The following is a 14,069-nucleotide window of genomic DNA, read 5'->3' on the forward strand; positions in this document are numbered from 1 at the left end:
GACCTTCTCTTTTGGAAGAAGGGTCCTCTCCTTTGCAGTCTTGCATGTATATTTCTGAGATTTAATCAGAGCAGTGGAAAATCTACTTGCAGCCTTAGTGTACAGCATGCATCGAGGGAGGCTCTTATTTAAATGTAAGGAGTATGCATGAAATGTATGCCCCATGGATGCAGAATATAAGTGTTTGGTCCCTGGTGAGCACTTCACACAGACATTGTCTCCCTGAGCATTACTGTAAATGGCAAAATAGTTTTACAAATGGCATTAATAAGCATAAAAAAGGTATTCTGAAGTGTAGGGTAGGAAATGGGCCTTAAGCAAGCTGTGCAAAATACCTCCTGCCCCATTTTTCTAGGGTTGGGTCTGTTCATCCTGTTCTTCCACAGAGTCCTGGGTCAGAGCTGCCTGGAGGCTTCCTGGCTCTCCTGTTACATTGGGCTTTTCTGGAGTGCCCGACCGAGTACCTGGCAGTGGGAAATTGTTAGATCTGGTGATAAAAGTTTCCTTTGCTATTGAGACTGAACCTCTTGAACTCATCAGTCATGAACTTGGTCACTTCCGAAAGTGCCACCCTCTGCCAGYGGCAGAGCTTCCTGGCTGACTAAATCTTGGGCTTCTAGGAAGCAAGAAGTCTTCTTCGTAAAGCAGGTTCTTGCTCTCTGACCAAAATACATGTTGCCGTAAGTGCTTATCAAAATAAGTGTCTCAAAGTAAGTGCTGCATAATTACTGACAAAAGAAAATGASATATTCCTGTGAAGATTAGGCTTGTGCGTATTCTTATGTCAGAGAGATGCACTGCTTAATGTGGATTAAACATCTGCATTTTATATCGTCTCTCTAGTCTCCAATCTGGGAGTCCATATTTAGGAATTAAAACAGTCTGCACAGAATTTCCTGGAATTTAGCTAAATAAGATGCAGTCTTACTGCACAGAATATTTCATAATACTTAGATCTACTTGAATAAAAGTGTAAAAATAAATGAAATTGTACCATTGCCCATTTAAGATTTCCTAATAAGCTGTCATGTCTGACTTTATCTGCTGTCTCATTTTGAATTGGAAGCAGATACCCAAAGAAGTGGCTGACATTTTTATTGCCCCCAGTGATGATGAAGATTTTATGGGTTTCCAGAACGCTGCTCCTGTACAGACATTGTTATCAGAGGACGGATGTGGTAGTTTTGATTCCCTGGAATYAGGCAAAAAGGTAGGAGCAGATTTCCGTGGCTCAGTTGAGTGCATTTAGTACGGTAATATTTCTTTGAGCCTATCTCAAGGCTGCACATGCCGTAATTCGCCACAAAACCCCAGAAACTGCAGTCCTTACATATAAATGAACTTCCTATCCTTTTTAAGGTTTGATTACTTTTTAAGACATTTTCATAATATAGAAAGGAAAATGAGTTTCATTAGAAGGTGAGATTAAGTAAAATAGGTATCTGTAACTCTTTAATAGGGAGGGAGAATAATCTTCCAGTGGTAGCCTGCAGCGGATACAGCAGCCTGAGGAGAAATGCGTGACCATAGGTGGTTTTTGTGAGAATCCCTGCAGTTGGACAGGCTGTATTTCTCTGAGAAAGTCATACCCACCTATTGCTGTTTCTGCATTAAAATTGCTGTTTTAGTGGTGGTGACCCACAAAAAGCATTAACTCTTAACTCTAATTTTGAGATTTGCTAATTCTGATACACTAATTTTGAGATTTACTGATTCTGGTATTAATGTAATAGCCAATAATGACTTAGTATTTTTATGATTTTTTTTTTTTTTGCATTGGTTAGAGGAAGAAATGCTATTCTGTTTTAGCTTTCATAAAATTTACTCTTCCATCCTTTTGGAGCTTATGAACTATTGAGAGAGAGAGGGGCTGATGTGCCAAGTGGTGTCTGTGTCAGGTATGTCCTAGCTAATGTTTGCCAGTCTGTTGATAACCAAGTTGAAAATGACTTTACCTTTTTAGCCCACCAGGTCACTACCTGGTAAAGAGCTGATGAAGACGAGGAAGATGATTAATGTTAGTAAAGGAAACAAGCAGAATGAGACTTGTGGTATCATTTACTTACCAAGTCCTAAGTCCTGTACACAATGTGGAAGCCTCATTTATTCATTATTTTTTGAATAGACCTGCAGTCTGTGATCAGACCACATCAGCAAGGGCTGATGATGGTCTCTTCTGCATTTCATCAGTGTCTTAAATCCTCTGGTGAAGAATGCTCTGTAAGAGCTAGATGCTGTTGGTTAGTATGTGGTGCTGGGAAAGCTGCAGTGTTTCCTGCCCACAAGTGAAAGTTGTTCAGACCTTAYAGCTGACACAGAGAGCCTGCCTTAACATTTCTGTATGTCCCTCAGGTATGAATTATTTTATCTTTCCASCAGAATTGGCTTGAACTCATTTGCCTCTATGTGGTAAAGACCACCTTTTTTTCCCTGGGTCCCCTCCTATATGATGCCAGGTAAAACTGTTGCTTTGAAAGACCATGGGTCCTTGTTCTGCAGGAAAACAAAAGGTTTTTGTGTGAAAGAGCAAAATGATGGGAAATTAAGAAAAAAAAATGCAGTGATTAGAAAGYCAGGCACTTGTTTTATTGGGCGTGTTACTGGGGACAAAAAGGTACCGCAGTTTTTCCCTGGGTGTGGATATACAAGTGCTTCTACAAGCGTGAACTTCCGCACGTCTCTCTCTCTTCAGGGCCTCCTGCAGTGCTGTCCCTGCAATTGCCACACTGGTGTCCAGGTTTCAGAGGTTTCCCCTACAAATCCCCAGGGTCTTGGTGATAGCTCTGCCATGTGCAGAGCGTTCCCTGTAGGTGCAGCACGGCACAGCTCTGGGCTTGCTGCTTTCAGTCACTTTAGCTAAGGAACAGGTTACATTTCCCACCCCCCTCCAAAACCATCAGCGAAATTTTATGAAAACATAAAATGCATAAAAATTTCAGTTTCCCTCCAAGAAATGCAATTTAACTTTAAAGTAACTTCCCTATTGTGTTTGTTCCTTTCTCAAGCAGCTGCACTGCAGCTATCAACAAAAGAATAAAGTAATTTTGCCTAGAGAAAACTCATTGCAATTACCCATAATAATTTGTAGATGTTTTAAGTGCAAAGAAACAGCATATGCAATAGCTCCCCCTCCCATTCCCCTGTAAGTTTTTCCACTCATCTATTGTATCTGTTTTGCAGCAGATATTATCTTAACGTAAAGAAGTCTGTAATTAAAGTCAGAAAAGGGAGGAAATTGAAAGGAGGAATAAAGATATTTAGCAAGTGCCTCCTTTGAAAGGTCACTTCTATATCTTGCGTGGGAGGAAGAAATAGCATAGGAAAATTGGGGAAACAAACTTATCTTAAGTAAATGTAACTGACTTTCAAAAGGCAGGTGTGGTATTGACATGTATGTTACTGCCATTAACAAGTCTTTCAGAGGACTACTAGAGACAATTAGACAGATGATCGAATACTGATTCAGATTAAAAGTATGGAAATGAATTTCTGATTTAGTAAATGCATTGTTTTTGTGAAGCAAACACTGTATTTATGCCATATTGGTATGCAATGTGTGTGCCCTGAAAAGTGTTTTGATGAGACTGATTTTTTTCATGGAATTACTTTTTTTTTTTTTCTTTTTTTCTTACTAGCCTATGTGACAGAAGATTGATATCTGTCTAGCCTAGAATATCTTTGAATGATAAAAAGATAAACCACAACACTTAAGCAGAGAATTTGAGCGCATCTTGAGTAGAAGGTTTTTAATTCACATGTTTGAAGCTCTTTTGTTTTGTGTTGGTGTCTTTTACTTCAGAACAGTATGTAAAAGTGAACAGACTCSATCTCCAAGAGCTATTAGTGCTTCTGCAGAAAGCTCAGAGAAGAAATTTGTTTCCATGTTTAATTTTAAAAAGGAAGACTCTTTCTTACTGTGATTTGTATATGGATTTCCTTTTTTATTTTCTTTCTCCCATATCCAGAAGAAACAAACCAAAAGACTTCCTGGTAGTTTACAAAAAAATAAGGTAATTTATCTCACTGGGTAGTGGGGAAGAAGAGATGTTTTTATTTTGGCTGTGCACGACAACTTATCAGTCTCTCACAGCTCCTGGTTGGTGTTTCCACAGGATGTCCAGCTTCAGCCCAGATACCTTACTGAAGAGCTGCAGAGGATTTTCACTGAAGACACAGACTCCGAAACTGAAGTTTTCGAAGGCTTTGCTTCAAGTGAGGTGGATGTGAACAAAAACAGAGTTCTGGTAAAGGTAACAGTATTACTGTACCACCTGTGCATGTGCCCACCTCTGAATCTATATGTTGACTTTTATTTTTCCCTGTCTCTTTTGTGTAAACATCATATTCTAATAGTCTAGTTTTTGATGAACTAAGATGTTCGTTATTCATGCTGAAGAAAAATATATACTGTCTGAAAAGGAAAACTTAATTKAACATGGTATGTTGTATTGGAAGTGAGGGCATCTCCCCATCCTTGTAGTATAAAGGACTGACAGTGCTAGGCAAGATTACTGTCTAGAACTAGTGATTGAAATATGACTTCTACTTGTGTGACAGTTGATAATATAATGTGAAATTATTTCTGCCCTGCAGACAGCAGAGTCAGAATTGAGTGATGAAGAACGTGGTAATTTATTGGGTAGCGAGGAAGAAGAGGAGGAAGAGGAGAAGAAGAAAGTTTCCCCCAAGAGAAGGAGCTTTGGTCTTCGTGTTGCCTTTCAGTTTCCCACCAGAAAGTCTTCTGAGAAAAAAGTGCCTGAACCAGCTTTTTCTAAGCTGCCTTTTAAGGACAATAAAGACCTCGCACCTCTTTCCAAAGAAAGAAGTCCCAAACGATGGCACAAACTAGAGGGCTCTGCTTCAGAATCTGAAGAAGACATTAAAGAAACAAATGAAGAAAATTCCAGTGCTCTGCTTAAGAGAGCTATGAATATTAAAGAAAATAAAGCCATGGTAAGATTTAGGGGGAATATTTTGTTTCTGGTGTCTGCATGTGAATACTTAGCTACAGCAGTCTTGAATTTTGGGGTCTTTATGGATGATGTGCTGCGATTTTCAGGAAAACCTCATAGTGATTTGGGGTGAATTCTTCCGCTAGGAACACTGCAGAAGACTGTCAGCACTCAGATGAGTGCCTCTAAAATAAAAATCTAAAAAGCCTCAGGTAGAACCAACCAGCTCAAGTTTGAAAAAAAAGAATTAAAGTCAAACATTTTGTATGTGGTTGTGAATACAGATACCCAAGTCTTACTTATATTCATAACATGCCAAAAAAAAAAAAAAAAAGACCCCTTGTGTGGTTCTTAATGTCATCTACACAATAGCATTTCTAATTGCCATTTGTGGCTGAAAGATATATTGTAGTTACRAATTTCAAAATACTGCTAACAACAAATAAGGATTGTACATAAAACTTTTCATTTTTGTTAGATGTGATGTTCACAATAACACTTCACTATATAGCTAGTTGAGGTTTGTATACCTAAGGGAGGAGAGAAAAACTCTGATCATCACTTAGTATCTTTTCAATCTGTTGTCCAGAATTCCCCCAGCTCTCTCTCTGTTACACTGCTGTGCAAGCCCAACTTCAGTTTTGAGTCCTGATTTGGTCCTTCAGTTTTAGTTATATTGACTTGCAGTTCCTAAAACTTGCTTTAGTTGTGTATTTATTTCTAATCTGTCTTGTTTTCACACTGCTGCCATGCTGTTCTTGCTGCTGTTCCTTCTAACCTTCCAGCCTTCCTTCCACTTTAGCCACTGTGAAATTCATTAGCATCCTATTACAGTACTGTTAAGTGATTAAATATATCTTTAAGTGCCACAGTGAACTGAGAAATGCTGTATCCAGCTTTTAATTTCATGGTTGCTGTGGCGCTCTGCAAGACAACTGCTAGCCAGGTTCACCTCTGCTATTGCTGGTTCTTCTGAAGGGAGCCTCATCCTGGGCTTTCAAAATGAGCCATGTTGTTTTGGACCTGTCAGTCACTTTCTCTTAAGAGGCAAATATGTGTTTGGGTCTCCCATGTAGTACAGCAGAATCTTCCTGCCAAATTGCTGTGATGCTGCCTACACCGTGTCTGGGGAAATGACCTGAGCAGAGGACTTTGCAGATGAGTGTGCAGGTGTCCCTGTGTGTGCATGCACCTAGAGGGAACCCAAGGCAGTCAGAATTTGTTGATTGGGAACCCCAATCCCATTGRGGGGGGGGATCACATTGTTTATGGGGATTTACAGCATTTGTGAAATAAGGAGCAGTTTTGGGGCTGGAAGAAAAGGMAGCTCCTTGTCTTCATTGCCGGAGATCACTGCAAATTACAAGCCAAGTGAGTCTTATTTAAGTGAAGTGACTAGAGAACGGTTTCATGAACTGAGAGTTAATGTATTCAGAAATAATTCAGAGCGCATGCGAGTGGATGATGTGTATCGAGTATTTTGAAGTTTGCAGTGAGTTTTCAATACAATATTACTGTTCATTTCAGCTTGCCCAGCTACTAGCAGAACTGAATTCAATACCTGACTTATTTCCAGTGAAAACACCCACCTCAACTCCCTCGGTAAGTCTCTATGACACACTACTGATGACAGATATTTTTGCTTAACTTTTTACTATCATGTTTACTGATGAAACATCTTTACCAAATTTGTTCTAGTTTTATTCAATTTTGGTCATTGAATGGACTTGCTATTCACCAGTATTTTAAGTACCAACATTTTTATGATAATGGAGATTTATAGGATACTTTTTATTGAGATATAGAGCAAGATCAGATGCTACTTTATCACTTTTGCCCGAGAATGGCTTCTGAGATGCTAGACAGATGTCTGTGTATGTGAGAGTGAGGGAGTTAACAGATGAGTAGTTGCTTTCCTTTGTGTTCAAATCCTGTTAATTTCTCTCTCATTTGTTTTTCTTATAAAATCYCTATTTCCCGTTACAGTTATGAAGACAAAATTCAACCAGCCCAACATAAAAACTGGAGTGATACTGTAGTTATTGAGCAGCTTTTCTTGATTTGAAGCTGAGTACTCACAGCCTGCATAGGATCACCTTAGAATAGTATTAATCCATAAGTGTTGTGAACTGAAGWTACTTGAGATAGTCATACCTTTATTAAAACTATGTTGTAAAACTGTTTCTATCTTAATTGTCGTGTAGAAACAAATTATATAGTCTTTAAAAGGCTGAAACCTTGCTAGCTGTTGTTAAATGCTTGCTATAGAATATTAAATATTCTTTTAATTTATACATGTTATTTTTATTTAATATATTTATTTGAAGAAGGGTGAGCAATGCAGGTATACACTAATGAGCTCTTCTGCTTGATTTTTGACTTCCAGCATGTCTCCTTGTAATATGAAAAGTCGATTTCTTTCTAAGGAAATGGAGAATATGGTAGCACAGTTACATTCTGCATCTTGTTTATGTTGTCAGATTTAATATGGTCACATTTCTATAGGTGCCTTTATGGTAGGTAGCCGTGCAGTACTCTTGTGTGAATTCAGTCATGCACAGTGGATGGATGTGATGATAGGAGGAGGGATACCTTGTGCCTTCCGGGAATATGGATGGCCTTTGCATGGCCCTATCAGTTTAAATATATCAAATAAAATAATTTAGAACTTGAGTAACTCCTTGAAGGTGTATTCAAATTTTGGACAAATCTGAACTGCTRAAGATCTTGAGCTACTGAAGAGCACTGGGGGAAATCTTCCACCCTAGAATGCCTCCTGTGAAATTTTTGTATTGTTTAGTGATGTTGATTGGTAAAGAATTAGACTGTGAATGTGGTGGTCTTAACGGAACAAAAACGTATGTAGGGAAAAATTCTTAAGTATGCTAGAAATTACTGAGGTTTGGCTTAGCAAATATTGTGTGGAAGAAGAACAAATTGAACCAGAATTGTGTAATTGTCAAGCAGCTATTTTAAGATAATTGTTGGTGTTTACCACCACAAACATTTGTTACCGTTTTTTTCTCTCCTTTTCTGTATTTTATCTGTCCCTAGAAACAGAGGAAAATCCCAAGGAGGACATTTACTGAAGGCCAAATAGAGCGTCGCATGAACCCAACCAGAAATGCTCGTCCACCAGAGAAATTTGCCTTGGAAAAATTTACTGTGTCTGCTGCCAAATTTGCAGAGCATTTCCGTAGCTACAGACAGCAAAACCTCTTGAAGAAAAGACTCAGTGTGGTATTTGCCCAACTTTAGTATCTCCAGAAATCAGTGATTAGAAAACATTCATTTAAATTTTTGTCCAACATGTAAAGCAGACATCACATTTTGCAGAAAGTTGATGAGAACCTATGTTTTGGTAGTAGCTACAGAAGAAATCATCTTGCAGGACTTTTTGTCTCCTTTTTCATCCATTGACTAGACTCTGTGAACTGAGTTTTATCCAAACATAACAAGGCAGTTTATCTGTGTTGTAGCATTTGCTTATTATGTGAAAATGGTTAGAGCYAATACTGTGTGAGGCCAGTGGCAGTGCCAGGGGCTGGTGAGCTCTTTCTTCATGTCAAGGAAGAAGCCAGCGAGAGTCCTATTCTGGAGACAGCGGAGGGAGGATAGAGAGGTTATTTTATATAGCTGAACTTTGGATGATTAAGGGAATCTGTACCAGCTAACTGCTGATTCACTGGTCAGCCATGCAAAGTTTTTTTTAATCTCCTTTAGATTCATTCAATTGCATCCCCTGAATTTTTCTCTCCTTTGGCCAGTGATGCTTTTTGTATGATTATTGTGTGSTCTTTATGAGGAAGATTCTTAAATTTGTTTCTGTGCATTGTTGAGGTTGGGTCCTAGTCCTGTTAATGGGAAATAGCTGAAGCTTTACAGAGGGAGCTTCACTACAGTAGAGTAGCAGTGATTGGAGACATTGTCTGATAAATGGAGAGAAACAACTGATCTGAGGTCAAATCAGGGGCTAAGAGTAGGGTAGAAGGAAACGTAAAGATCAGATGAGACTTGTACATGAAATTTGAAAGCTGGAAAGTGTGGGTGATCTCTGTATCAGAGACAGAAAGATATTTGGAGGAGAAAAAAAAAGCATTTTTTTTTATAAGGAAAAGGATGATAAGAAAAGGCTCAGTGTGGCAGACATAGTCCAAAATTTCTTTTTTTTTGCATGATACTAGAGAATGACATTAGAAAAAGCCACATGAGAGCATKCTAGGAGACTGAAAGAGCAAAGCATGGGGAAAGCAGGCAGTTGTAGATCTTTACTTTGAGGGAGATAAAATATAGTGTGAAGARGTGTAGTGGAGGTGTGCAGGGAAGGAGGAGGTAGTTTAACACAGGATAGGGGTTGTGGCAATAGAAGTAGCAAGGAGATAGTTATGGGAAGGAAGAACCTACAACTAGAATAAATAATAAACACAGTAGAGAAAGAGCTGAGAGTAGATGGAGAGAAAGAGGTGGTGATGATTTTGATGGAAACTTAGCTGTATCTCTGTTCTTCCATTGGTCCCTGGGMCTGTAGTTTGCCCCCCTGGCCTGCCTAACTATTCTAAAAGCAAGAATTTGTCACCGAGTGTGGTGACAGTCCTCATGCCACCAGACAAAGGTGTTGAGATGAGTTTGTTTAGCAGGGGGATTGTGGAGTGCGCAAGAGGAGGAGGTCGTCAAAGTACTCGTCCTGCCGCCCCGTAGAGGATATTACTGAGGAAGATCTGGACAACGTTGCAATCACTGTTAAAGACAAAATCTATGATAAAGTTGCAGTAAGTGGCTGTTATTTCCTTTATGCTTTCCATCCATTTTAAAGTATTTTTGAGTTCATGTGGTGCTTGCTATAAGGTGTTGCCTTCCTGGAGTTCCTGAGGGCGCAGCCCAGCGTTATCACGCTGTGCAAATACACCTTGAAGGCTTTGCTGGGCTTCTGTGGGCTTGTCCTAGCTGGTTTCTACCAGCACCACTTCTCTCCCCTCAAACCTTTTTGGCTCTGCAGGGCTCTGCTGAGACCCAGTCTTTCCTGCCACAGAGCTATTACGTGTAAATGGRTATAGCTATGACTCACCACTGGTAAGAGTTGCAGTCCCATTTATCTTTCATTCTCACATCACATAAATAACTGTTGGTGTGGTTGTATCATTAAATAATACTGAGTCCTGCTGCTTCCTGTATCCCCAAAACGACGTTTTTGTAAGGGTTGGCTAGTTTCCAAAACTCTGGAAACTCTTCTTCCTTTCCCTCACCTGATTTGGCTATTATTAATGATCATAAAGATCTGGATGAGCTTCTTATTGTACATTTCATGCCTCATTATACTTGCAGAGATGAGTCACAAGCTCATTTTCGTACTAGTTTTAGCTCTTKTTCCCCCAGAGCAAGGAAGGGAACGGAACAGAACATAAGGCTCAGGTGGTTTATGAGACTCCAAAGCAATTGAGGACAGGCACTGTCTCTAAAATCCCTAGCTTATCTCCACATACAATATAATTGATCATAATAACAGCAGCTAAATTTTGTTAGCAGTTTTTACATTGCTTAGTTTGAATTGAAGTGTTTGCTTTGCTCTTAGCAGAGAAAAGTGTAGTAGGAGACTTCAACAACAAGCTTTTAAGATACCTTTCATAAATATGTATTTCTCCTTTGCATTTCCAGGGTAGTACCTGCCACCAGTGTCGACAAAAGACAATTGATACAAAGACAATCTGTCGTAACCAGGGCTGTGGAGGTGTGAGGGGACAGTTCTGTGGCCCTTGTCTTCGAAATCGATACGGTGAAGATGTTAAGTCAGCACTGGTGGATCCAGTAAGTATTGTTTCTTTGGCCTGGAAGGACAATATACTGAACTTTTTTTTTTTTTTTTTTTAAGTAAGCTTTGATGAGCGTAAAGCTGTGCTAAATGGTGTTTGTTTTTTTTACTATAAGATGGTATATATTGTTAGGACTAATACTGCTCTTGGAACAGAGCTCCTGCTTCTTGGAATAAGAAATATTCAGGCAAACAGACTAGAACGTAAACATTTCTTTAATCCTTAAGAAATTTGGAAGTGTAACAGGTTTGGTGGACTTTCTGATTCTGGCTTTTAAAATCTTGCCCTGAATAATGAAGCGTTAAGGAAGCCACAGGCCTGCCTGTTTGAGAACATGAAGGAGAACATAAAGGTGCTCACGACTTGTCCTTACCTCCCCGTTCAGGAGTGGATCTGTCCGCCGTGTCGCGGGATCTGTAACTGCAGCTACTGCCGCCGSCGCGACGGTCGCTGCGCCACGGGAATGCTCATTCACCTGGCCAAGTTCTGCGGCTACGACAACGTGAAGGAATACCTGGAGAGGTGAGTGCTCTRGCTCGTGTCGTCCCGTGAGCCGCAGCCTCTCCCTGAAATCGCTACCTGAGCCTGCGTTGGGCGCTCTCGAAATGTTCCTTTCAAATGTAGTTAGTGATAGAGGGTCTCTCTTAGCTTGTCGTTCTAAACTAGCTTTAGAAAGCCCTTGAGTTACTGTATGATATTGAACCTACTGTGAGACTTGGTCTCTAACAGCAGGTAACCGTCTATAAAGGTGTTTCACTATCGGATTCTCACTGGTCATGGAGCATAGGTGGTTTTACTTTAACAAGAAATAGTCACTTTTTAGACTTTAAGCCAATATGATACTTGTTTTAGCTTATTTTTAAAATATACATCTGTTTAAATAATACTTGTGACTTAAATGGCCTGGAGCATGTAAGTCCTTCAGATTACTTCTAGGCTGAAATCAGCCCCCACAAAGTGAGTCATAGTAAACAGCTAGTTTATTTTAGAAAATGAAGTGTTCTTCCATGTTTTGAAATCAATATTGATTGCCTCAGGCTTATAGTGGTGGTGGTTTGGAAACTRTCATCTTCAAAAATGGAAATAACTCTTTTTTGAGTTTCCCAAAAGCACTAACTGTGTTTTCTCATGTGTCTTCTAGTTTACAAAAACAACTGGCAGATACCAACTGAGAACACTGAACTCAAGCTGTGCCTGCAAACGGTTAATATGTAGACAAGTTTTGACTTTTAAAGGTTATTACTATGTTTTGTATAAGATAGATTTGTAGGGTATAGTATATGCATTTCTACATTTAGAATCTTTTTTATTGATCGGTCTTACACAGAAGAACTCTCAGGAAAACGTCTCAGTAGAGAAATCTACATGCAGGACGTTCATTTATGCACAGACCTGTACATCGAGTGCAGTAGCACTCTCGAATCTGGAGTGGTTAACTTCTAACATGGCCACACAGGTGCATGATGGAGACTTGTAGATTTGAGCAATATTTTTATTTATGTGAATGTGAAAATATGCAGCAAGGGTGTTTTAACAACTACCTAGAAATCATACATCCTCTTTAAAACAACAAACAAACCCTTGTCTCAGATTTGAGCATAAAGATTCAATTTTCCAATCCTTGCTTTCAGCACCTGTCCTTTCACTCCGTAGTTCATGGGCCTTGTCCCTGCAAAGAAAGGACACTTTCGTCTGAATGCCACTGTATTCTACTCTACTAAAGCTAATGCAGCCTACTAGTGGAAGGATGTTATTTTTCTTTATTCCAAAGTGCAATTAACCACTGAAACATGAAGGTGGAAGAGTGGTTTTTTTTGTATTAAAAAGGAAGTTTTATATTAAAAAGGAAAATTCATCCCAGTAAAGAAAAAGGATTGCTCACCAGCATTTTTTTTTTTGATGTCAGTGTACCTGCTGCCCAAGCCAGCCATTTTAGAATAATCATATCTGGTTTTAATCAAAACATTTCCAGACTTTTTTTTTAAATATAATTCTTGCTTGGATATTGCTTTTAAAATGTACAACCAAGTTTTCAGATAGCTCTGTTTAAATGCAACATGTTTGTATTGCAGTCTGATTATGTTAAAATTCATGTAAGATATGTTTCATTTTATTTAGAAAGAATAAAGATTAATCAAGAGAAACATTTGCAAGATCATTTGCATTGCAGATCAATAATTATTATATGGAGGAATACCTGCACACAACACTAAAGGACAAGGAAATAGCATAGAACACATTATAGTGTTTTGTTGAGGAATGTGCTTTTGTGAGGTGAACTAGCTGTGCTAGCTCATGGTGAGAAGTGTTTATCTCCTTTTGCTTTAAGTACAAGGCCGACTGACAAAGCAGCACACATTCTTGTAGGCTTGGTACTAACCTGCTGCTCCAGCCAGAACCCACATAGCTGGCTTCTCTTTGCTTTTCAAATTARAAGTCCAAATGTAAGTATGCCCTCTGCTCTTAATTGTATGTACTAGATGATTTTATTTTCCTCTCGCTTCACTGGAATAGCCCTTGGAAAAATGACTGACATGGATGGATGTAGTTTGTTGAGCTGAGCTTCAGCTGTGGGTCCCCAGTTGCATATCCCACCTCACTCCTGTGATAAATGTGGGCACACAGCTTAAAGGGTATTACTCTGTAATGCTACATCATCATTATTTGGTTTTGAACAGATGCTTGTTGTTAAATATGTTTATTTAAGCTATGTTTAAACATACAGTCTAACATGCAGACTGGCTTTGTATGAATGTGAAGATAAATGTGATGCTCATGATTATACTGCACATACTGGATGGGACAGCTGCTTTCACCAGTGTGACCTTCTGAGGACGGCAGTGACTGCAGACTACTCACAGCTGGGGCTGTGTGTCTGGCAGAGTGGTCACTTTTTACTGCTTTTTTCCTTCTTAAATGCAAAGCATCTTCAGTAGTGCACATAAATTTCCAAGATAAGGCTAAGCAAAGTATAGACAAGGTAGGAGGAAAAGAGTTCAGTAAGATGCTGAACAGCCCTAGCACTTAGGGCAGAGGGAGGTGACAAAGCCTTACTTCAGCAAAGTGCTTAATATTTCTGYAAAATTCTCTTCAAAGTGAAACTTGATTTGCATGAATATGACAAGTTTTTGGCAGTGAATGGAACAAAGCTGCCATTTTTAGGTCAAAAGAATAACTTCACATAGTAGCTCAATGGAATAAATTATTCTTGATAGATACTGTAGCACATTTACCTGCATAGCAAGGCCATGCATAGATAGATGTGCTAGTTTAGCCTATGTGTCTTTCAGAGCACCRTGGAAGAGTGCTG

General features: G+C 39.2%; 1 protein-coding gene across 1 annotated transcript; it reads left to right on the forward strand.

Moving 5' to 3' along the window:
* Window positions 1-1,027: 1,027 nt before the first annotated feature.
* On the forward strand, window positions 1,028-12,567 carry CDCA7L (cell division cycle associated 7 like). The gene is made up of 9 exons (XM_026033363.1): window positions 1,028-1,210; window positions 4,113-4,250; window positions 4,594-4,953; window positions 6,480-6,554; window positions 8,007-8,192; window positions 9,590-9,721; window positions 10,605-10,754; window positions 11,145-11,281; window positions 11,901-12,567. The coding sequence occupies exons 1-9, from the start codon at window positions 1,028-1,030 to the stop codon at window positions 11,929-11,931; spliced, it is 1,392 nt and encodes a 463-aa protein (XP_025889148.1). The 3' UTR covers window positions 11,932-12,567.
* Window positions 12,568-14,069: the final 1,502 nt, after the last annotated feature.

Source organism: Nothoprocta perdicaria, unplaced genomic scaffold, assembly GCF_003342845.1.
Source record: "Nothoprocta perdicaria isolate Ctin4 unplaced genomic scaffold, notPer1 scaffold_128, whole genome shotgun sequence".
In the NCBI taxonomy this organism is placed as follows: Eukaryota; Metazoa; Chordata; class Aves; order Tinamiformes; family Tinamidae; genus Nothoprocta; species Nothoprocta perdicaria.